General features: G+C 37.5%; 1 protein-coding gene and 1 long non-coding RNA gene across 2 annotated transcripts in view; one reads left to right on the top strand and one right to left on the bottom strand.

Moving 5' to 3' along the window:
• The window catches only part of BRCA2 (BRCA2 DNA repair associated), a 59,518-nt gene that overhangs the window by 16,357 nt on the left and 19,765 nt on the right, over positions 1–23,396 (bottom strand). Inside the window, exons 11-20 of the mRNA XM_047078674.1 lie at positions 21,784–21,879; positions 20,028–20,097; positions 13,244–13,674; positions 12,613–12,794; positions 11,131–11,318; positions 7,631–7,801; positions 6,511–6,865; positions 2,893–3,048; positions 2,645–2,789; positions 728–849 (exon numbers count right to left, since the gene is read on the bottom strand). Of these exons, the coding sequence (XP_046934630.1) occupies positions 728–849; positions 2,645–2,789; positions 2,893–3,048; positions 6,511–6,865; positions 7,631–7,801; positions 11,131–11,318; positions 12,613–12,794; positions 13,244–13,674; positions 20,028–20,097; positions 21,784–21,879 (1,916 nt within the window). The remainder of the gene's footprint in view (positions 1–727; positions 850–2,644; positions 2,790–2,892; positions 3,049–6,510; positions 6,866–7,630; positions 7,802–11,130; positions 11,319–12,612; positions 12,795–13,243; positions 13,675–20,027; positions 20,098–21,783; positions 21,880–23,396) is intronic.
• Positions 540–23,118, top strand: LOC124511458 (uncharacterized). The gene is made up of 4 exons (XR_006961892.1): positions 540–692; positions 3,336–3,440; positions 22,801–22,934; positions 23,025–23,118. It is a non-coding gene; the product is annotated as an uncharacterized LOC124511458 (long non-coding RNA).

Here is a 23,396-nt window from a genome sequence, read left to right as displayed (position 1 = left end):
CTAACATTGATAATGGAACTTTATAACATTACATTTTTGCATTTATTATCTAATTTGATCCCCAACTTATTTTATGCCCATTTTATAGCTATTTTATGCCCAGTTGTCTAATAAATGGCATAGCCGTGAATCTAACACAATTTAGTGCTTCTGACACTTTTCCACCAAAATATTCTTGGAGGATTATCAAATAAACTCTAGGTAGGATCTGAGAAGCAGGTGAGAACATGGCAACTGAGACACTGCTTTGAAGATACTTGTTTTATCTGAAAAGTAAACAAGTTTTGCCTGTATTTGAAGCCATGTTTATTTAATACATAAAATTATTTAAAGGGTGCTTGGGTGGCTCAGTTGGTGAAGCGTTCGACTTCAGCTCAGGTCATGACCTCACAGTTCGTGAGTTCGAGCCCCACGTCGGGCTCTGTGCTGACAGCTCAGAGCCTGGAGCCTGCTTCACATCCCGTGTCTCCCTCTCTCTATCCCTCCTCCGCCACTCTCAAAAATAAATAGACGTTAAAAAAAATTATTTAATCCCTCTGTCCTCCATTTGGTATAGAACTGAAATGCACTGGTTTGGCACATCACTGAGCACTCCAGAGATGCACACATCATCTCTGAGAAACACCAATTCAATACAGCACTCCTGTAATGGCCAGAAGACCAACAGCAGCTTCCCACCTTCAAGGATTAAGGTTAAGACTCGCTGTGTGCCCTCTTACTCTCTCACCTCAAGGGAAGCCGGGTCTGGTGCGTTCTTCACTGCTTCATAAAGCTCTGCACCATCTTGCAGAGCACAGACTTGCTGTCTTGTTAATGCATGTAATGGTACACATCGTTTCGTTATATTTTCTAGGAATAAAGCATCACTAATTAGCTGACCCACAAATTTTTAAGAACACTGAAAACTGGAGAAATAAGCAAAAAGTACCCAAAGAAGGGAGGCTAAAAAGCAAAACACAATTTATCTGCCGCAAGTTTTCTAGGAAAATGTGAAACTAGTGTACTCATGCCTGGTTTAAAAAATTGTCACACAGAGAGTTTAGAGTCAAATTTGTAAATTAAGTAAATGATTTCATGACTCATTTAATCATGAAAACAGCATGAGCTGGTGAATCAAAAATGAACAGTTCAACTTCTCCACAGATTTATATAGAAAATGAAGTTGAAAATCATGAAAAAATGCAGAACATAAAATTTTCAGCCATAAAAATAGAGAAAAAACCAAATCATCATGTCCTTTATGTAAAAAATACTATGATATATTAAAATTGATGCTAGGGAAACAAGATCTAGCTCCAGATGTAATAACATGACAACCAACAACCACAACAACAAAAATGCAAAAGTTCTATAAAGTAGATAAGGACAATGAAGAAAGAAAATGATGAATAGCTCAGGGAAAATAACTGTTTTTTGAGTGTTTATCTTTCTTGTGTATTCAATATATATGACATATAACAATGTGTAAATTTAAGGCTTATGTGTTGTTTTGATGTAATTATATAGTTAATATGATTGCCATTGTATTGATATTTACCACAGCACAGTAGTACAATATTGTCTGTATTCATTACACTGTGCATTGGATCACCACAGCTTATTTACTGCTCATTGTTAAGTTTGATCCTTAAACACCATCAGTTTTACCCTCCTACCCCCTCATTCCCTGGTAACCACCATTTTACTATAGTTTTGTAAGTCTGACTTTGTTATATTCCACATATAAGCGGTACCATACAGTATTTGTCTGAGGTAAAAGAATTTGGCAGTTTCTTCCCTTGTTGCTATTGTTTCTCTAGGGCCAAAAAAGGGGCACTATAAATATTTTGGTACTGAAGCTTAAGAGGAAGTTTACTTAAGACTACTGAAAAGTGAGGGGCGCCTGGGTGGCCCAGTCAGTTAAGCTTCTGACTTCGGCTCAGGTCATGATCTCACGGTTTGTGGGTTCAAGCTCTGTGTCAGGCTCTGTGCTGACAGCTCAGAGCCTGGAGTCTGCTTCAGATTCTGTGTCTCCCTCTCTCTATCCCTCCCCTGCTCATGCTCTATCTCTCTCTGCTTCTCAAAAATAAATAAACGTTAAAAATTTTTTTTGTAACAAAAACAAGGCTTCTGAAAAGGGCTGTGGTTATATAATGTTTTATTGTCTAAGACAATTACAAGTATCTAAAAGCTCAGTGTGTTGAATAATGAGGTGATAATTTGGGGTCAGTTCAATGTTTATCTGTATATCTAGGTAATACTTTTATTTTTATTTTTTAAGTTTATTTATTTATTATTTGAGAGAGTGTACACACACACAAGCATGCAGGGGAGGGGCAGACAGAGAGGGAGAGAGAGAATCCCAAGCAAGGTCCATGGTGTCAGCGTAGAGCCCCTCACGGGGTTTGAAGCCACAAACTGTGAGATCATGACCTGAGCCAAAACCAAGAGTTGGACGCTTAACTGACTGAACCACCCAGGTGCCCCTATGTAGTATTTTTTTAAAAAACTTAAAAAGTCAGATCTAGAATAGGAAAAAGAAGTCTATTACTCAAAGACAATTCACCCAATTGCAAAAGTTAAATCAGAGAAGTCTCTAAAACGTCTAATTAAAAGACAAAACTTGTCCTATTTAAAACAACTTATAGTATACAACCCATCTTACCGTCATGCTTTTCAAATTCTGCTTGAATTTTATTGAATAAGACTTCTAGTTTCTTTTGTTGGGCCTCTGCATATTTTGTCGCCTCCCTTTCTTCCTCTCTTTCATTGCGAAATATGCATAATCCAGATGGAGTCTTCTCCATCCACTGTAATGATGTGTGAAACAAAAGTACATGGTAGGAAGGGATCATTCAAATTAATTGTCCCCCCAAAAAGAAATACATAGTGCACGTCAAAAATGTACCATACCTGTATGGGGTATGTTCTTTGAATAACTACATCAACACAACCAACGTTTCCTCCATCACTAAAAAGTGATGACAAGGGGAGAGGGAAAGGTCTAGGATCAGGAAAGAATCCAAGTTTGGCATACCAGCAAGCAGGCCGAGTACTATTCGCAGATATCTGGACAAATTAATGGACAAATCAACTTCTAAGTTTATATCCAACTCTATTTCAGATTTTATAACATTTTCATTAATTCTTCCATTCATTCAAACATATTCACTTTTAAAAGTCCCATGAAGAAAAGACAGTACAAAAATTATACAAAAGTGAAAACGCTTTCAAAATATAGTCTCTCAAAAAATTGTTTATGCTGTTATAGTCTTAATCTAAATATTAGTATTAGAAAATTAATAAAAGAGACTCCAAATTAAACATGATGGATTAAAATGTACTTATTTACCTAGGTTCCCTCAAAAATCCTACAAGGATAAAGAGAACTGGAGACAGGAGGACAATGGATGAAACACTGGCAAAATTTTGGAAGCTAAAAGCCTACTGGACACCTGGTGGTAAGTAACGAAGCAGCCCGAGAAATGTTAATAAAAATAGCAAACATTCATAAAACACTTATCATGGTGCCTGGATAGTGTTAAGTACCTTATGTCTATTAACAGTTAATCCTTACAACAATCCTTACTCCCATTCGATACTCCTGCTTCATTCTTATTCCCATTTTACAGATGACAAAACTGAAGTATAACCTGCCCAACATTACTCAGCTGGCAAACTTGTATGGAGCCAATATGGAAGAAAATAATTTAGGGAAATCACTTAGAATTTGGAGGCAACAGGTACCTCTGGAGGAAGGAGCGTGAGGTGCAGCCGAAAACAGAAAGAATGGTTGAGATTTTGTATAAAGATAGTTAAGACCTCAGATTTCATTTCCTAACCCGAGCAGCCCGGTGACTGTCCTTCTCTCACACCAAGAACCCAGGACAATTTACTTTCTTGACAAGCTGAATTATACATATCCTGGGCTCTGGAACACAAGGCAGAGACAGCTGGGGTGAGGGTGAGATTCTATACTGAAAACAAAAAAATGCAATGAAAATCCTTATGCTGAAAATGAGTCTATTGGTTTTCTTATTCTGTTCAGCTCTCAGACCAGTGACTGATATTTGAGGGTCTCCTAATGAAAACACAAGCCCTGTCTTATCACGTTACAAGTTGACAAAGCCCACCTCACACAGAGCTTCTGATCAGCTCATTAGTGTCCCACTCTTGAAGAGGAAAGAACAGCTAACAATTACCAGTTGAAGGAATTCTCCAACATGAGACCCAAACAAACAAAAAAGAGACATTATAGGGGAAAAAAATGCAGTGAGCAGAAAAAACTAAGATAAAACACAATATTAATAGCTTGAGAAACATGAGAAGATGTTGGATCTATGAAACAAGAATGGGATGTAATAAAAAAACGAAACATTCAGGGAATAATGAAGGGCTCTTGAAAATGGAAAATTATGCCAATAGGCACAAATTCACTTTAGGGATTAGAAAATTAGAACTAGAAAGTAGGAGGAACAAAGACAATAAAATAGAATATAGGAGAAAAGATGAGAAAAATCAGAAGACCAATCAGAGAGGCCTACTGCCCAAATATTAGTTCAGGAAAATTGGTAAGGAAAAAATGGAGGAGGAAGAAATTATCAAAGAACTACTTCAAGAAAATTTCCTAGAACTCAATGATTGTACCCAAATGATGATTTTAAAAGAGAGGCCAATACCAAAGTACCTTACTGTGAAATTTCCAGATACTGCAGACAAATGATCTTCAAACAGATCTTAGAAACAGATAATATAGTGAAGGACTGAGAGTAAGAATAGCACAGAACTGAGCAGAAACTATACCAGAAGCAAGAAGATAATAGAGAAAATGTCTTCAAAATTCTGAAGAAGCTATTTCCAATTCAAATTCTATATTCAGTCATCTTACAATAAGATCAAAGAAAAAGCTACATGCTCCCTCTGTGAAGAAGTCTGTGGGGGTTGGTTACGTGCCCTCAGAGCTAGAGAATAAATCCATATAGATGTGATATCCAGAAAACAGGGCTTCCAACACAGAAAGAGGTAAAAATAATTTCCAGGATGGTAACAGGTCAGCATACATAGAAGATAACCACTTCAAAATGAAAGAGTGTAAAGAGGTCCCAGAGGTCTCCAAGAAAAAGAAATGGAATTGATAAAGGTATTGTAACAGACTGATATGGTTTTTAATTATGTCTCTTGTATGGGCATGAGTTGGTGATAAGGACACAAAATTAAAAATACACACATGCACACACAACAGCAAGACAGTTAACTCCAGGAAAGCAGTAGGTTGTATAGAAAATGTAGTTAGTATATTACATGCTGAGCTGCAAAAATATTTTTCAGTCATTATAAACAGTGAATAGAGACTTCACTCCTCAACCTCAGAGCAGGAAGCTAATAGTTAATGTCTAAACAGAAGGAGAAAAGACGACATCACAATATAAAGAAAACAAAGTGCCAAAGGGATTCAAAGTCATTGCCTTTGGGGAGCACTGAATGGAGGTTAGGCAGGATGGCATCAATGACTGCTTCGTGGGGGGGGGGGTGGTGGTGGTGGTCATAAGCCTTATGTTATATGAGTTTTGAAATTATGCACATGCACTGATTTGATATAAACAAAACACTGAAAGCCACTGCAACTTTGATATCCTAAACAACAGAAGCCTGTTTCAGCTTGATTTCTAAAAGCAACACAATGACAAAGTATCTCTTTACCTTAAAAATGTTTAAGTCACTTATAAAATGACTTCCAGAATACAACAGAAGTAAACTATTTATAAGATTATCTCATAAGTGAATCTGTGCAATATTAGTAATTTCTCATATCAGTATTGTAGACTATTCAATATGACAAAGTCCTATTGTGTAGGCTAAAGTTTACATGGAGATGAAAGATATGGTTTATGTTTTTTTTTTTTAAGTTTACTTATTTTGAGAGAGAGTGAGAGTGAGTGTGTGCAGGGGAGGGGCAGAGAGAGAGAGAGGGAGAGACAGAATCCGAAACAGGCTCCAAGTTGTGAGCACAGAGCCCAATGTGGGTCTCAAAGCCACAAACTGTGAGATCGTGACTTGAGCGGAAACCAAGAGTCGGATGCTTAACTGACTGAGCCAACCCGGTGCTCCAGAAGCGTACATTTTATTATTATATATTTAAGAATCACTGAAACCAAATTCTCTAATCACATTGGGATATAGGTCTAATGGAGTAATCAGGGTGGAAGCAGAGCGGTACTATGAGAACAAGACGGCACCAAGGGCTATAGGTACCCATAGCACAAAATCAAATCTGGTACATATTTGTACATAGGTACATATTTGCTCCTGCATTATTTTAGCTTGATAAATATCTCTGGATTTCCCAAAAACAGCACAAAAAAATTTAACAGTCTCAGAAATTTGCCACTTATATTAAGATTACCAGTACATTTTCAAGAAATGGAGCATCTTTAACAGGCATAATTTTAAAATTTAGAATGTAAAACCTCCCTAGAATGTAACTGAATCAGTTACTGATTTTTACGAAGAGTGTGCATTAATTTAATTTACCTTTAACATGAGAGATTCTGGGGCTTCAAGTGGTGTGCAGGCATCGGGGGAGCCCGCCAGTTCTGCTCCATGAATAATGATCTTATGACCCACGGTCAGTCTGCCCTTCTTCACGAGAGCTAAGAGGGGAGGATCTAGCTGGGCCTTAATGGCATACCATCCATCTGTAAGCTCAACAATGCCCACATTTTTGGTGCCCACACCACTAGTTTTACTGCCGGAAGTTTCAGATAGATCTGTGCTTGATGAAATTGTTTCAGAAATGCAGAGAACAAGTGTTTTTGCAGCGGTATCATCCCTTTCCATGATCTTTTTTATAGCTGATCTTTTGCTTCTATCAATTTCCATATCGTATCTAAAAATAAAAGTAAAAATGAATATTTTAGGAATTTTGAGTCTAGATTTTTATTTTTTTATTTTTTTTATTTTTTTTAATTTTTTTATTTTTTCTTCAACGTTTTTATTTATTTTTGGGACAGACAGAGACAGAGCATGAACGGGGGAGGGGCAGAGAGAGAGGGAGACACAGAATCGGAAACAGGCTCCAGGCTCCGAGCCATCAGCCCAGAGCCTGACGCGGGGCTCGAACTCACGGACCGCGAGATCGTGACCTGGCTGAAGTCGGACGCTTAACCGACTGCGCCACCCAGGCGCCCCTAGATTTTTATTTTTAAAAAGTCACCGAATAATGGAGAATAAAAATTAAGTATCTTAACTGAAGAACTATTGAGACAGAATTTAAAATTTGACAGCCAGCAATACAGTAAGTTTTATACTGTTAAAATATGAATTAAATATTAAAATGCCCCAAATGCAAAAATGCTTTATTAGCAATCCCCAAATAAAGGATCAAATTAGTAATTCATATTCTTTTCATATGCCAAGAGTTTAAGGGGGAAGGGTGGGGGAAGAGGGAAGGGAGATGCATGAATGTGTGTTTCTCCTAAGGGGACGGGAGCGTGACAAGAGAACTACCGTGTACAAGTGAGAACAGCAGTGTGGGATGGCGACTGTCACTGACAAGCGATCATGTACCTCTATGACCTAGAAGTCACGGACTGCACAGAAGTCTGAACCTGATCACAGTATGTGATTGGGTAACATAATGCATTATACTTGCCTGTATTTTAGTTGAAGCAACACCCTTTCTGGGCTTAGGCATCTATTAGCAAATTCCTTAGGAAAGGCAAATTCCATAGCTGCCAGTTTCCATATAATCCATCTGTAGTGATTATAGACCCAAATTCTAGAAATGAGGTTTGGATCCACACCTGGGGTGTCACACAGAGCCCTGAACAAATAAAGGTAGAACAATATAAAAAAAAAAACAAAAAACCACATAAGATGATACTGAATTCAATAACCATGACTATTCTTTGCACAAATACTAATGCTAATGTACAAAATCATTCAATAAGTTTTTGAGTTAGTGTACAGTAAGTAATACAGTGTAGACAGTGATTTAACATGTATCAAAATATACTAATAAAATTCACTTTGCATATTAGTCAATACAATAATTTCAACTGGAAATGAGACCCATAATTTAAAATAATTCTATTTTAGATCATTTTTCTTCAAAGAGATTGTTTTTAGAAATCATCTAAGAATATCCTTCTCTAGCCCAGGTGCTTTTTAAAGATCTTCCTCTCTCTGCTCAACTCTCTAACCCTTCTTCCTTTCTTATTCCCACTTTGAGTACTAGGGAAACAAGTGATGAAGAAAACTTCCAGAAGCTTCCACTCCCACACCAGCATCTGGACCCTTACACTTCACCATCTCCTGCCATTTGTATACTAGCTCCCACCTTTTCTTGCCTAGTCAAGGACATTGATCCAGGAAATGCCTCCTCTCTTCCCCTGATAGGGAGATTTCTTTCTTTTCTACTGAACAATTTCTATCAGTTTAAAAAAAACAGTTTTTTTCTACCTTAAACACAACAAAACTAACACCCTTTGCTCCTCCTTCCTTCTCCAGATACTGCCTCTTTCAATTTACTCAATTATTTTCATTAAGACTAATAGTGACCTCTACATAGATAAATCCACGGTCAATTCTCAGTCCTCATCTTCCTTTACTTAGCAGTAACTGACACCTGGTCATTCTTGATTCCCTGAAGCTCTGTCCTCACTTGGCTTGCAACACACCACAGTCTTTGGCATTTATTTCTAACTTTCGGGTTGCTCTTTCTCGGTCTTTCTTTTATGGCTTTAAAGTTCCATCTATATGCTGACAACTATGAAATTGATGTCTTTTGCTCATACTTCGCCTATAAACTCCAGACTTTCATATCCAACTACCTACTCAACATCTCCACTTGGATGTCTACTAATATCCCAAGCTTCAAATGTCCCAACTGGATACCCCATTCCTTTTCCATCTTTGCTCTTCTCAATTCTCAGGACATGATAACTGCACCCTTCTAGCTTCCGGTGCTAAAATCTTTGGAGCTATTTTTCCTTTGTTTCTCTCACTTTCCTCAACCAATCCGTGAGCAAATCCTGATGGTGCCACCTTCAAAACATACCCAGAATCCAGCTGCTCTCCACCAACTCCACTGCTACCTCCTTCGCCCAACTAGCCACGTCTCACCTGGATCACCTCAATAGTTTCCTAAGTGGTCTGTCTGTTTCCAGCATTGTCCTTCCCTAATCTAATTAATCCCCACAAACAGCCAGAGTCATCCTTTCAAAATTAAAGCAGATCATGTCACCCCTCTGCTTTAAACATTCTTATGATTTACTCAGGGCAAAAAAGGTTACTCAGAGTTAAAGCCAAGATTTTTACCAAGGTTTATAAGGCCCCATCTCTCTATTTCATCTGTTACTACTCCTCTCCTGCCCATTCTACTCCAGCTACACTCACTTTCCTCCTGTTCCTCAAACAAGCAGATCTTGCTTACAGCCAACGATGCTTTCCTCACATGGTCTTATGCTCATTCCCTTGACCTCCTTCAGGACACTGATTAAATGTCTGAGACTCAGTGAAGCCTCTTCACTACTTAGCCTATTTTATTTTTATTAAAAAAAAGTTTCTGTTTCATTTTATTTTATTCTTAGAGAGTGAAAGAGTGCATGAATGGGGAGGCATAGGGAGGGAGAGGGAGAGAGAGAAAATGAATCTTAAATAATCTCCACGTGCAGTGCAGAGCCTGACATGGGGCTCAATCCCATGACTCTGGGATCATGACCTGAGCCAAAATCAAAGGTCAGACACTCAACTGACTGAGCCACCCATGCGCCTCTTAGCCTATTCTAAAATTACACCTTTCTTCACCTGATTCTTCCTATACCCTTTCCAGCTTTATCTTCATAGTATTCATCACCTCCTAATATACTACACAAATTACTTATTTCTTTTTAAAATTTTCTCTCCCCACTCCAGATCCCTCTACTATAATGTAGAACTTATTAGGGCAGAGATTTTGTTTTCTTTTATTATTCTGAATATCCAGAAGAGTTATCTGGTACATAGTAGGTCCTCGATAAATATTTGTTGGATGACCAAAAAAGACAACTTGAGCTCCAACAGTCAATGTTATGAACCATGTTCTTCTGATTACAGGGTAATTACTCTTAACCACTATACTATGTAGCTTCCTTAATACAAGAAAATAATATAACTATTTATTATACTTTTCCAACTAGAATCGATAACAGATATCTATGGGAGATAAGAGCAAGATGTAAATAAAATTCCTGTCTTAATATACTCCAAAAACATAACAAAAGTTTAAGGAAAAAATGTTTTACCACTTTACGCAAACTATATATTTCGGAAAGATATACAGAGATTAAAAAAAAAAAAATAAGAGCATTAGAGAAAGGATTCTCATCTCTTGCCATTGGCATGGTAAGGCATCCTTGATAGCAAAAATTGTAAATCATCTTTGTATAAACATTAGAAACATAAGAGGTTACATAGTTTTTAAATTGCTGATGTTGGGGCGCCTGGGTGGCTTAGTCGGTTAAACATCCAACTTCGGCTCAGGTCGTGATCTCACAGTTCGTGGGTTCGAGCCCCGTGTCAGGCTTTGTGCTGACAGCATAGAGCCTGGAGCCTGCTTTGAATTCTGTGTCTCCCTCTCTCTCTGCCCACCCCCCTCCCCAACTCACACTCTTTCTCTCCCAAAAATAAATAAACATTAAAAAAAAGTATTTAAATTATTGATGTTTTAGGGCAGTAAAACTTACCAGTTACTTGGTATTACTGATACTTGAGCATCTCTGCTTAACTTCTAGTATTTATATTTTGTATTTGTTAAAATACACAATGAAAGAGAATATGATGTGTGTGTGTGTGTGCGTGCATGTGTGTGTCTGTCTGTCTATGGTAAGGCTCATTCAAACTTAACTTTTCTTATCAGTCTTTATTTTATAAATGCATATGAAAAATGTCCCAATTTAAGAAAAACCAATTCATTAAATCCTAAGAACAAACCATAATTCACTTTTCAAAATATTACAACAGAATGTCAGCTGAACCACAATGTACTTAAAATAATTCACTGAATACAAATTTGACTTCTAGCCAACTTGTTAAGTTTCAGAGAGGTAAGGGAAAAAAAGAGGTATGGTGGAACACAGAAAAGTTAACACAATCTCTTTTTGCATAGAGTACCTATAAAATTCTTCTTTTCCAGCTTTTCCATCATTGGAGGGTATGAGCCATCCACCGTCAGCCAACTGTATTCCCTCTTTAGCCCACTGGACTTCCTTCCCAAAATAATCCTGAGTGTGAAACTGAAAAGACTCTGCATTTTTGCTGTTGATTTTTACACAATGTTTGGAAACGCCATACATATATAACTGCACAAGATAAATGATAGAAACATTTGATAACGAATGAAAAACAAAAAAAGTTTCATAGAATAAAAACAACTATAGGAAACTAAAATCGAATTTACCAAAGTTTTTCATTTAAATATTACAATACTCACCATCAAAATACTGAACTTAGTTACTAAGAGCTAAACATTTTAATGTAATATAAACGACTCCTATATTCAAGAGTCTCCCGTACCTTTTTCATTCCCCTTGTGTATATGCCTCCTGCTACAGCTGCCACAGGAGGTCATTCTGGATATAAAAAAGTAACTTAATATTTTATAAAACCTCTTAAGTCAAAAAATTCAGAAGGAAAAAGACAGTGAAAAGTTTAAGTATTTTTGGGCATCTGACCTCAGGAGGTCAGATTTGTATCCAGGCCTGGCCTCCATTCACCCAGCATGTCTCAGCCCAAAGTATCTCTTCCTTTGTACAGACTTGACTCTGGAGTCCCACTCCTTGCTTTGAACTGTAGCTGGTAGAAGAGAGCTTCCTAGGTAAGTGACTCTGGGGGCACCTGCTGAACCCTGTGCTTCAGCCTCTCCTCTGCAAATGATGGACAAAAATAACAGTAGCTCTCCTTTAGACACTTGGGAAGATTAAGGGAGATGTAACCAACGCAGGCCCAGTGCTTAGGAGAGTGGCCAGCGCATAAAAACTACTCGATAAATATTACTTTTTAATATTATCAATGTTATATTCACCTCTCCATTGCCTAAAATTGCAAGTAGATAGCACTGGCTTAATAAGAATCCTCTTTTAAAAATGCCAATAGCTCGGGGCACCTGGGTGGCTCAGTCGGTTAAGTGTCCGACTTCAGCTCAGGTCATGATCTCACGGCTTGCGAGTTCAAGCCCCACGTCGGGCTCTGTGCTGACAGCTCAGTGCCTGAAGCCTGCTTTGGAGTCCGTGTCTCCGTCTGTCTCTGCCCCTTTGCTGCTTGCACTCTGTCTCTCTTTCTTCCTCAAAAATAAACATTAAAAAAAATTTTTTTAAATGTCAATAGCTCTTAATGGATTCAAGGCTATGGTTATTCACACTTTAAATTTGAAGAGGGAAGAGAAACAGCAATTTTGGAGCACAGATCACTTTAGTGGGATAAGGCAGCAGAGAGGGAGGCTGCCACTGTGGGCAGATTAGGAAACAAAATGATTTCATTTATCCATACCCACATTCATTTGTTCCTTCTTTGAACAAAACGGTTTGGAGATACTAGTTAATAACATGAAATTATACTTGACTATACAAGTTAGCAGCGTTGCAGACAGAAGCATACCTGTTTATGAGAACACGCAGAGGGAACTCGGCCTTCTACGGCTACTCTCAGAGAGATTCTAGGCACAGTGGATGTTTTTGCAAGATACAGACTACCTGGCTGTGGAAAAATATGCTGCTTTTGTTTCTCTTTAATTCGCATATCCTGTATATCTCTGGCATTCTGAAGACTTGCAATTAAATCTATTAAAGAACAAATTAGCAAAAAATAAGCTTAAATATAAAATCTAAAAAGCACAACCTTTGTTTTACAAAGTCATATGCATCAATTTCCTCTAATTTTAAATCTTCAGGGATAAGCAAAGTTTCATCTTGTAAACAATAGATTATTTTTATTTCAAATTTGGAAGAAACTTAAAGCCTGTTAAATATATATATTCCACTATTAGCAGTCTTGGATCATGTGTCTAATTGCTTTTTCAATAAGAAAGTCCACAAGTAGTTACTTTGAAAGAAAGCATTAGAATACTTAGAATCTAATCTTTGGACTTAGGAAGAATCTAAAGCATTAAAAAGGTCCTGAAATTATTATAATCACCAGAAAAGGGGTCAGATTCTCCAGGCATTATTAAAATATGAGAAACATCTAACTGGAAGGCAAAAATATGTCAACACAAATTTTCATACAATACCTAAAGGTTCTTTTTCGCACTTCGTGAATACCATAGTTGCTGCTTGACTGGAGTTATTTTTGTTAAGCTGATGACTTTCACTGTCATTAATATTATTTTTACTATCACCAGAACTATGTTCATCTATGTTGTTTGGTTTTTGTTTGTTTTCTTCCACATGAGTATTCTTGCTAATGTGTTCATCTTGGTGAAAATGTGATTTAGTTTTAAAAGGCGGGACAAAGACTTTCACTGGTTTGCTTGGAGTAATCGAATGTCCCCTTTTTTCATTTCTTGTGGCAGGAACTGTACAAAATGGCTGCCCTGAAATGGATACATTGCTTGAAGATTTTTCTAAAGCCAGGTGTTCATAAAAATGAGATTTAGACAACAATTTTTGACCAGGCGCAGTGAAATTTGGATTCTGTATTTCTTGCCGTTTCTTAGTTGTGCTACAATGAGGAAAAAGTATTTGATTATTTGCCAATAAATGTACACACATGGAAAGGTTTTAGAATATATACATATATATACGTATTCTTTTGTAAACCTCAGCTGCCATATGGCGATCTTATTCTGGCAACTGTTTTGCATTTCATCATGGTTGCCATCCAAAACCATACCACACTTTTCAAGTCTGTAACTGTTTTTTCACACACTGACTTCCAGCCTTTGAGTTTACCACTTACTTCACATAACAGAAAAGCCTGTCAAACATGGATTTTCTGTCTCCTCCAATTCTAGCTCTGTACTCATTACCTCCTTTACCAGAGAAATATCTGTCCATCCTCCTGTCAGGCCTAGCACCTTCACCTGTACTCTTGACCCCATCTAATAACTCAGTCTCCTCAGGAGCTCCACTCTTTCAATTATTATTCTACTGCCTTCCTGTCTCTTTCTACCACTTGTTTATACTGGTTTTTTTTGTTTTTTTTTTTGTTTTTTTTTTTTTTAGTGCTCCTTTCATTTAGCCAGAAAGACTTATGCATTCTTGAAATGCTTTTTTCTCAGACTTCTCTCCCCTTCAAGCTAATACTCCTTGTGACCTTAATGGCCAACCTTCCTAAACAGGTAATCTAAACTAGCTATCTTTATCTATTCAACTTCTACTCATTGAACTCTCATTTCTCCCACTCTTCTACAGAAATTGTCCTCAACCAAGTTGCTAATGACCTTCCAAGTGCCTACAATACATATGTACATACATACATACATACACACACAGTTTCACAAGTAAACTCACTCTACTTGACCTTTGACAGATGATTTTTTTCCTTCTTAAAATTCTCACCTCTAATATCTACACCACCACTGTCTGTTTCTTTTTTGTTTTCCTCTTTCTGACTCTTAAAAAAATTCCCATCTCTAAAGTTGGATTTCTTCTCTAGACATTTTCCCTGGGTGATTGAATCATTTTCCTTGCTTAAATTATCATCTAACAATAAAAATATTAATCTGTATCTTCATGCTTGACTTTCTCCCAGGTGTTATTCCTGCACCTTTAACTTTATACAGCACGACATATCTCTACCTTGATGTTCCACACTCATCTCAAACTCAACACATCCAAGACTAAATTTATCACCTTCTCTAGCATACATGTTCTTCCCAATGTTTGCTATCTTGTTGAAAACTGCATACTTCCTTTTACCCAACCCTGAACTCCTAGAGATTGAAGTTACCCTGGAACTCATTTAGTTCTTCAGTCATCTAACCATCAAATATTTAATGAGTTCCTTCTATGTGTGCCAGGCACTGTTTTGGCTGGAGGATATAGTGGGAACAAAACAAAATCATAGAGTTTATATTCTAGTGGAGGGAAACATACAAATAAATATGTCAGTTGGTATTAAATACTATAGAGAAGATTAAAAGCACAGTAAGGGGGACAGGGAGTGTCCAGCAAAAGAAATAATATTCTAAAAAGGCTGGTAAGAAAGACATTATTGATAAGGTGACATTTGTACAGAGCCCTGAAGGAAGAGAGAAAGAAAGCCATGCAGGTATTTGGGAGAGGTGCTGCAGGGCTGCAGGCAGAGTGAACATCACATGCCGGGCTATGCCTAAGTATACCTGGAACAGAGTGAGCAGGGACAGTCAGTAGGTGGGATTGGAAATAAAGCAAGAAGGCTGGATCACAGAGAACCCGTACACCCTCGTAGGGCTTCCCAATTATACTCAGATGGGAAGTCACGGGCTAGTTTTTGAGTAAAGAAACGACACACTCTATCCTCTGGTGTGAGTGTATTTTGAAAGCAGAGTTGTTAGACTTTTATAGGAAAGCAGATTAGGGTAAGCTTTGAAGCTGTTAAGTTTGAGATATCTATTAGTCACCCAAATAAAAATGTCAAGGAGGTAACTAGATGAATGCATATGTTGTTCAGGGAAGAAATCTGGGCTAACGATATTAATTTTGGAGCCATCAGTAAATAGAGGGTATATAAAGTCATGACAGTGGATGAGACAGTGATGAAGGAGGAAGGTCAGGAAGAGAAGCCATCTGGAAGTGAACCATGAGGGAATTTAACACTTAGTGATTTAAGGGAAGAACAAAAGAGAAAGAATGGCCACTGGGAAGGAGAAGTAAGAGAGTGGTCCCAGGAGTTGAAGAAAGTGTGAAGAAGAGTGATTAACTATGCAAATGCTAGGTTAACAGGAGGGCGGAGAGGTGACAAGATTCAACAACTGCTGGGTAACCAGTAATCTTGATGAGGAGTAGTGCCCGGTGATCAGAGAGTAGGGTAGGTTCAGGAGAGGAGGGGGAGAGATAAGTAGAGAACATGAGTGGAGACCATTCTGATGAGTTGTGCTTTAAGGGGCTAAAGAAACAGACGGGTGGGATTAGAGGAATCAAGAAAGGTGTTTCTTGTTAAGACAGAGACTTACAGCAATTACCTCACTGATGGGACTAAGCCACTGGAGAGGAAGACAGGTATCAATGCAGGAGAGGGGCAATTGCTGGACTGATTTCCCTCAGTAGATGACTGAGAGATCCCGTGCAGAAGAATAAATGAAACTTCTACTCCAAAACTTATTTTCATTTATCTTGTACTCCCTTGTTTTTAAATATTAAGAGTCCTGTGAAAATGAGGCATTTGCTTTGTAGGTCATGTCTAAGATGTCTACTTGAATATAAGTGGAGATACTCTGACACTCCCAGTTAGCCACTATCTGGCCAAATCTTTTTTTGTTTGTTTGTTTGTTTGTTTGTTTGTTTGTTTAGAAAGTGTGTGTCTGTGAGCAGGGGGAAAGGGGCAGAGAGAGAGAGAGAAAATTTTAAGCAGGTTCCATGCTCAGCATGAGCCCGATGTGGGGCTTAATCCTACAACCTAAGCCGAAATCAAGAGTTGGGGGCTCAACCAACTGAGCCACCCAGGCGCCCCTGGTCAAATCTTCTTGAATCTCAATCTTTCGCTCACTTTATACTCTCTGCTCTAGCACTTGTGTTAAATTTTCCTTACTAATCTCCTTGCAGCAGTCTCACTTCGGTCTATTTCTAAAACAGAAATTTGGTTATCCTGCTCCTCTTCTTAGAAACTTCCACAAATGGTCACCTACCCAGTTTTGACGTGTCAGAAATGACACAGGAAGCTTCCTATATATAGGTCCCAACTTCCCCATTTCTTTTTTGTTTCTTCCCAGCCCCCACCACACCCCAGCCCACTAAATCCCATGAGGAAAGCCACACTTCTTTCTTTTACCCGAGTGTGGAGCTCCCTCCTCACCCAAGCATTCTTTTCATTCTGTCTGGAGAACTGTTCTTGCTAAGCTTCTGTCCCATAATTAGGTGTCAATTTTTCTATGCTGTCACGTCACTCAGTTATACCTACTTTAGTACTTTTATCACGGTAATCCTTTTCACACCTGGCTCCAAGACTAGCAATCTGAGGTAGACTTATCTTTATATCTATCTGCACAATATAAATCAGATACTTAGGTAAATTAGATCCTTATGCATACTTACTAAATGCACAGAACTACTTTATCATGTGTGAAAATTAAGGTAATATGAAGATAAATAAGCATTTATTTTTAATATTACAACCTCCTTTTGGAAATGGAAACAAATCACATGGGTTTCTACTTTCAAAACACGTATATTAGAAGCCTACTGGAAAATATACTCCAGAAATGAGGATCAATGATTTTTTTCAACAATGCCACAAATGATTATTTATGAAAAGGTAATATTAAAAACAATTTAAACCACAGCTTTGGGCTAAATAATTTACCAGGTGGGAAAGGTTTTATAACTGCTTTCTACAATTTTAGATGCTTCTATGATATTCACATCCATTATCTCTAAGTGACATTTCTGTGACTGCTTCTTCTTAAAGAGCCACTTGGAAGATCAAGATTTAGCTCTCTGTCAACACCACTTCTGCTTTACTAAATAGCCTTTCTATCTCATCTCCCTGTCTTCCCAAGTTACGTATTTGACTGTCAACATTTAATTGTGTACCCTCTCTGAAGACTTAAGCCCTAGTCTTCTGTTAGAGTGGACAACAGGTAGCTGTCCAGCTTCATGGAGTGGAGGAGGAAATGCATTTTCTGTGAAGATACACTAATTCCTCAGCTTTTGAGGCTTCTTCAGTGTAAAATGGTTGGTTTTTTTCTCTCCCCACTATTAGCTTTTTAATCCGTTTTCTTCCATATCCTTGGAAATACAGCCACGAGGTCTCCTCTCCTGTCCTCCCTTATCTTTGGTGTGTGCAAGTTCCCTCACTGTGGCTTTGCTAAAATTTTGGAAGGCAATGGAACTATTTGAGTGTGCTCAATCCACCATCTTTGCCAAGAAGTTTATCACTGCATTAAGACTTCAGGTTCTGCTTCAATTTTATCTTGTAGGCAAACTCTCTGAGGGCTCTATTCTTCTGTCCCCAAATGGTCTAGCTGCCAGTCTGGGCTTAGTGACACAGCTATCTTTCTGGGATCTCCCCTCAAAGCACTGTCTACCTGGGCGATTCCCTCTGCCTCTTTCCTATGCTAAGTTCTTGTTTCTCAAATCTTACATCTTCCTCCTTCTTGGTTATGGGTGACTTCTGTGAGCTTCCTGAGAAAAGTGCATGGGGGATAAACCTTTTGGTACTCTGCATCTGAAAAATGTCTACCTCACACTTATTTGATATTTTGGTCAGTGATAGGATTCTAGGCTGGAAATCATTTTCTCTCAGAATTTTCAAGGCACTGCTCTGTAGTATACATTACAGAATCCATAATCTTCTAGCTTCCATTGTTAATGATGAGAGGATTTATACCATTAGGACTCTTGAAACTTTGTTTGAAACCTGATTTTTCTGCCCTCCTCCCTCCCCCGGAAAATTTAAGGTTTCCCTTTCCCTGTAGCATTCTAAAATTTCAAAAGGATGTTCCTTAATGTGAGTCAGTTTTTATTCGTGTGATCAGAGGGCTCTTTTAATCAAAGAAACTCATATCCTTCAGTACTGCTAAAGTATCTTATTTCTTTGAAAACTTCTCTTCATTTCCCCTTTATTTCTTCTTTCCCAAACTCCAAATTTTCAGATGTTAGCCCATATGACTGACTTTTCCAATTATCTTTTCTTTTTTCATCTTTTTCTTTTTGTTCTATATTCTTGGAGCTTTCGTAACTTTTATCTTCTATTACTTCTATTGTTCTCCACCTGGGAATATTAGGAAGTTTTTTTGAAATTTTATTCACCTCCATGTACGGTCTATTTCCTCTAAGTTTCTTTCTTTTTTGTTTGTTTTTGCGCTATGGAAACTATCACAGAGGCTTTCTGCCAATAGCTAGTGATCTTTTACTTTCTGATCTTATCTAAGAGTGAGGTATGGGGCACCTGGTTGGTTCAGCTCATTAAGTGCCACCTGACTCTAGATTTCGGCTCAGGTCATGATCTCAAGGTTCACGGGATTGAGCCCCGCACTGGGCTCTGTGCTGACAGTGCCGAACCTGCCTGGGATGGGATTCTCGCTCTTTCTCCTTCTTCCTCTCTGCCCCTCCCCTGCTCCCTCTCAAAACAAACAAACAAACAAACAAACAAACAAACAAACAAACAGTGAGGTGTGTGCTGGAGGGGCTTGTTAATCGTTGGCATCACTGTCTGGTGTTCTGTATGCAGTTTCATTTGAGCACCTGCATTTGTCAGTATTTCTAGTCTTTTCTATTGGGCTAGTCATGTTCCCCAGAAAAAAAGTCTTCTAGTCCTCTGCCTAGAGGCCTGGCTGCCAGTATTTGGGAGCCAAATGTGGGAAGGAGGCTGGCAAGTCTCACTGCTCGAGAAGCAGATTTTTTACTTAATCTCTGTTTTCAGTACTTCCCTTCAACTGTGCCTACTGTGTCTCCCCTCTCCCAGTTCAGAATCCCTCCAATTCATCTTCTCCAGACGATAACCTTCCAGGTGTTCTGGCACAAAAGGGATAACTGGCTGCCTGCAGTGGGGGAAGGGATATAGGTATTTCTTAAACAGATTTTCCACTAATCTTCCTATTTTCTACCTCACCTTCAGAAGTACAAGTTGCTGCCAATTTGAGTCTTTCTTGGGTTTTTTCTTTGGGGGAAATTGGGTAGCTTCTCTACTTGCTCTAATGTCAAGTTTTAGCTTTCTATGATGTTCAAAGTCTTTCATGCTTTTTGGCTTCCAGAATTTGTTTTTTCTTCGATCATTGTCCTTGTGGGTTTATACATTAAAAAAATTCTCTTAGTAATTTGAGTAGGGCTTTGAAAGGGAGGAGAGATGAAAGAATATCTTTAGAAATATTTATTAAAAAAAACATACTTTTCCTATACTATATTATAATAAAAAAAAAATTGAACATGTCTTACCTAAAGGGTCCACAGGTAACTGGCTCTAAAGAAATATGATGCATAAACAAGTTTCTGTCTTTTATGATGCCTAGAAAAATATTTTACATTATGTATTAATGAAAATCTGAATGAAATTTTATTTCCTATACCTATTTATTACACATAATTGTAAATATTTACATAAAAAATTGATATATAGACTTGAAATATTTGACTCACAAACTGATAATGACTATATACCAAATAACTCAGCATAAACAAATCAAGAAAATCAGTATAAATTTAGTTAGCTGATGTTAATCATAACTCAAATGTGTTAGTTAACTGCCATGCATCAAATTTAAAATTTAGTCTTATAAGGTTTACAAGCCAAACTTTAGATATTGTTCTCAGTATGCAACTTGTACTTCTCAAACCTTCAAATCGTTCATTAGTATGGGATTGGCTGACTAAACTAGAATACACTGATACAACCACATGATCAAATACTATGCAACCATAAAAAAGAATGAAGATTCTATGCAGTCATTAAGGGTCTGCTGTGGGATTTATTGCATGTGTTTCAGAACTAAGCCTCTACAGTCTAACACATTTATGCCTCACTACTTGAATTCTTCCTTTCCAAACCCAGGAACCAAATATATAGCGAGCAATAGTTACACGTTTTATTTATTTATTTTTTTACGTATTCCATGGTAAGAATTTCAGATTGTAGACTAAATGAGATAAGAAGCCACGCAGAGTTTTAAGCAATCAAGGAGCATGATCTGACCTTCTTGTTACCAGGATGATTCTGGCTGCTATGCTGAGACAGCCTGGAGGAGGGGCAGAAGCAGAAACAGAAAGGAGTTACAAGCTTTGACTGTGGCTTAGATGAAGGTGGTAGGGGGAGAATGAGAAGAAATGATCAGATTCTTGTTATATTTGAAAGGTAGAACATATAGGACTTGTTGATGGGCTGGATGTGAAGTATGAGGAAACAAAAGAGTAAAGGAGGACACCAAGGTTTTGATGTGTCAATTGGCAGAATGGCAGCAAGAAAGGAATAAACAGAAAGAGCAGGTTTGGGACAGAGATGGAATCAGGAGTTTAGCACTGCCTATAGTGACTTAGAGATGCCTATTAGCAATGTAAGTAGAAAAGTATCAAGGGCAAATGCACAAGTAAGTCTGGAGTTCCAGGATGGGCTAAGCTTGCAGATAACAATTTTGGTAGTCACTGAAACTGAAGTTTAAGCAGAGAAGAGCTCTAAGGACAGAGCCCTGGGGCACTCCTATGTTTAGAGGAAGGAAAGAATAAGGAAGAACCAGAGAAGTGGCTATGCAGGAGGAGAACCGACTGCATGTGGTGGTCTCAGAAGAGTGACCAACTGTCAAATGTGGCTGAAAGATGGAGTCAAATGAACACACAGAATGCCTGTTGGATTTGCCAACACGGAGATCACCAAATGGCTTAGGAGAGAGTGATTTTCGTGGAATGGTGAAGGTCAAAAGCTTGCCTGGATTCCCAGAACCTAAGCCTTAAATTATTATACTGTTACTAAATTTTTATAGCTTTTTAATTTAAAAAGTCATTATAGAGAACCTCCACATCATACTTGGTATTATGAAGGAAATGCTCACAGAACAAAGCAAGACATAATTTTAACAAACCACACTGCAAAGTCTTGTCTAATTATTTAAATACCCAAAAAAAGCTGAGAAAAGTTCACTTAAAAATATTGTGTGTAGTACCTACAGAGAGGGAAAAGATATGAATACAAAGCAAATTTTACCATCTGGAGTGCTTTTCGAAGCTTTTAAGGATTTTTCTTCATTTTTTATTATCCTGTCAAATTCATTTAACAAATTTCTTTTGATTGGGGGTTCTCCTAAAAAAAAAATTCCATATGTTTTTAAAGCGAATAATAGCAATATTATTTTTCAAAAGCCTATATAGTTCATTTTTTTAAAACTAAAGTCCTGACTCTTACAATTTATTAAGCAAAAAATACATAATACTTATAATTTAAATAGTGACCATTCTACTTTGAAAGAGACAATTTATTTTTCAATACCAATTTCTTTCTTTCTTTCTTTCTTTCTTTCTTTCTTTCTTTCTTTCTTTTTCTTTTCTTCCTTCCTTCCTTCCTTCCTTCCTTCCTTCCTTCCTTCCTTTCTTTCTTTCTTTCTTTCTTTCTTTCTTTCCCAATTAAAATACCACTATCTAATAGGGTCTAGGGATAAAAAGACGTTACCAGATACCAGTGATAAGCTACTTTTTAATGGAATAAACTAGCACTAAATGAAACTATAAGTTTACTGGAAATAAGAACAAACAGAATTTCTTCAAGTAAAACTTTTTCCTGCATTAAACTCGAGAAGGAATTTATTATGTAGGTCCTTGAATTAGAGTGAGTAGGAGAAAAGACTTTAAAATTAGCAAAGTTACATTAAAATATTAGTAATACTTATTTAAAAATTCTACAAAGGCTGAGAGTAACATTAAACCATAATTCAAATTATGCATGTCCGTGTCATACTGAGATAATAGGTGATAATGGGTACTCTGGTTTTTGATGCTTTATTAAAGGGAATGAACTTGTAGAATTTAATAGGAGATGAAAATGTCCATGCAAAGCTTTATCAAGTATTAAATTATGAAGTGATTTGTTTAGCAAGTAACCAGAAGCTGATTAAGCTGTATATTCATATATAACAGAAGTGAGGGAACATTAAATAGTGATGATGCTGAGAACATTTATTACAAGTCTGAGTTTGTTGTTGTTGTTGTTGTTGTTTCCCCTAAGCAGGTTAACCCACTTGGGAGTACACATGAACAAAATGGGTTCCTATGAATAAAGCCATTATTTCTCATAAAAGAGCTGTGAGTCTCTTTAAGCATCTGCTCTTCAAAATTTTTACCAGAGCACAGCAACAGTTTAAGGTAAGTATCATCAACTTTCTACTTTTCCCATAACATAAACTTGGTATGGAATGTGGCCTGGATAACAATTCAGAAACTCTGTATCCACAGGGTAACTGAAGGTGCCAAGTTGGAGACACTGGCTTCAGTGTTTTGCTCTATAGTAAGAAGAGACTGGGCAAGACCTGTGACAACTCAATTCACTCAATTCTGTGAGTCCATAGTTTTGACAAAGGAGTTAGTTATTTAATATTTAAGATCATCCACTTAAAAGCTGGAGTTAGTTTTGGCATTTACTTTGATGGTATTTGATCAACAGATTCAATGACTTAAGGTTATTCTTTGTCATTTGACCTAGGTTGTTCCATACATATTTCAAAGAGAAGTTAGAATATAGTCCAAATGGCATTAAGACCAGTATGTTATCTGCCAAAAATGACTGACTTTAGAACACTTCCTAGATTAAAAAAAGGAGGCAAACCA

The sequence above is a fragment of the Lynx rufus genome, unplaced genomic scaffold (genome assembly GCF_022079265.1).
Source record: "Lynx rufus isolate CCGP_SWC_20201006 ecotype Redwood Valley unplaced genomic scaffold, mLynRuf1.p SCAF_1, whole genome shotgun sequence".
Lineage (NCBI taxonomy): Eukaryota > Metazoa > Chordata > Mammalia > Carnivora > Felidae > Lynx > Lynx rufus.
Note: the sequence above shows the minus strand (reverse complement) of the source record. Positions and strands in the feature narration are given on the sequence as shown.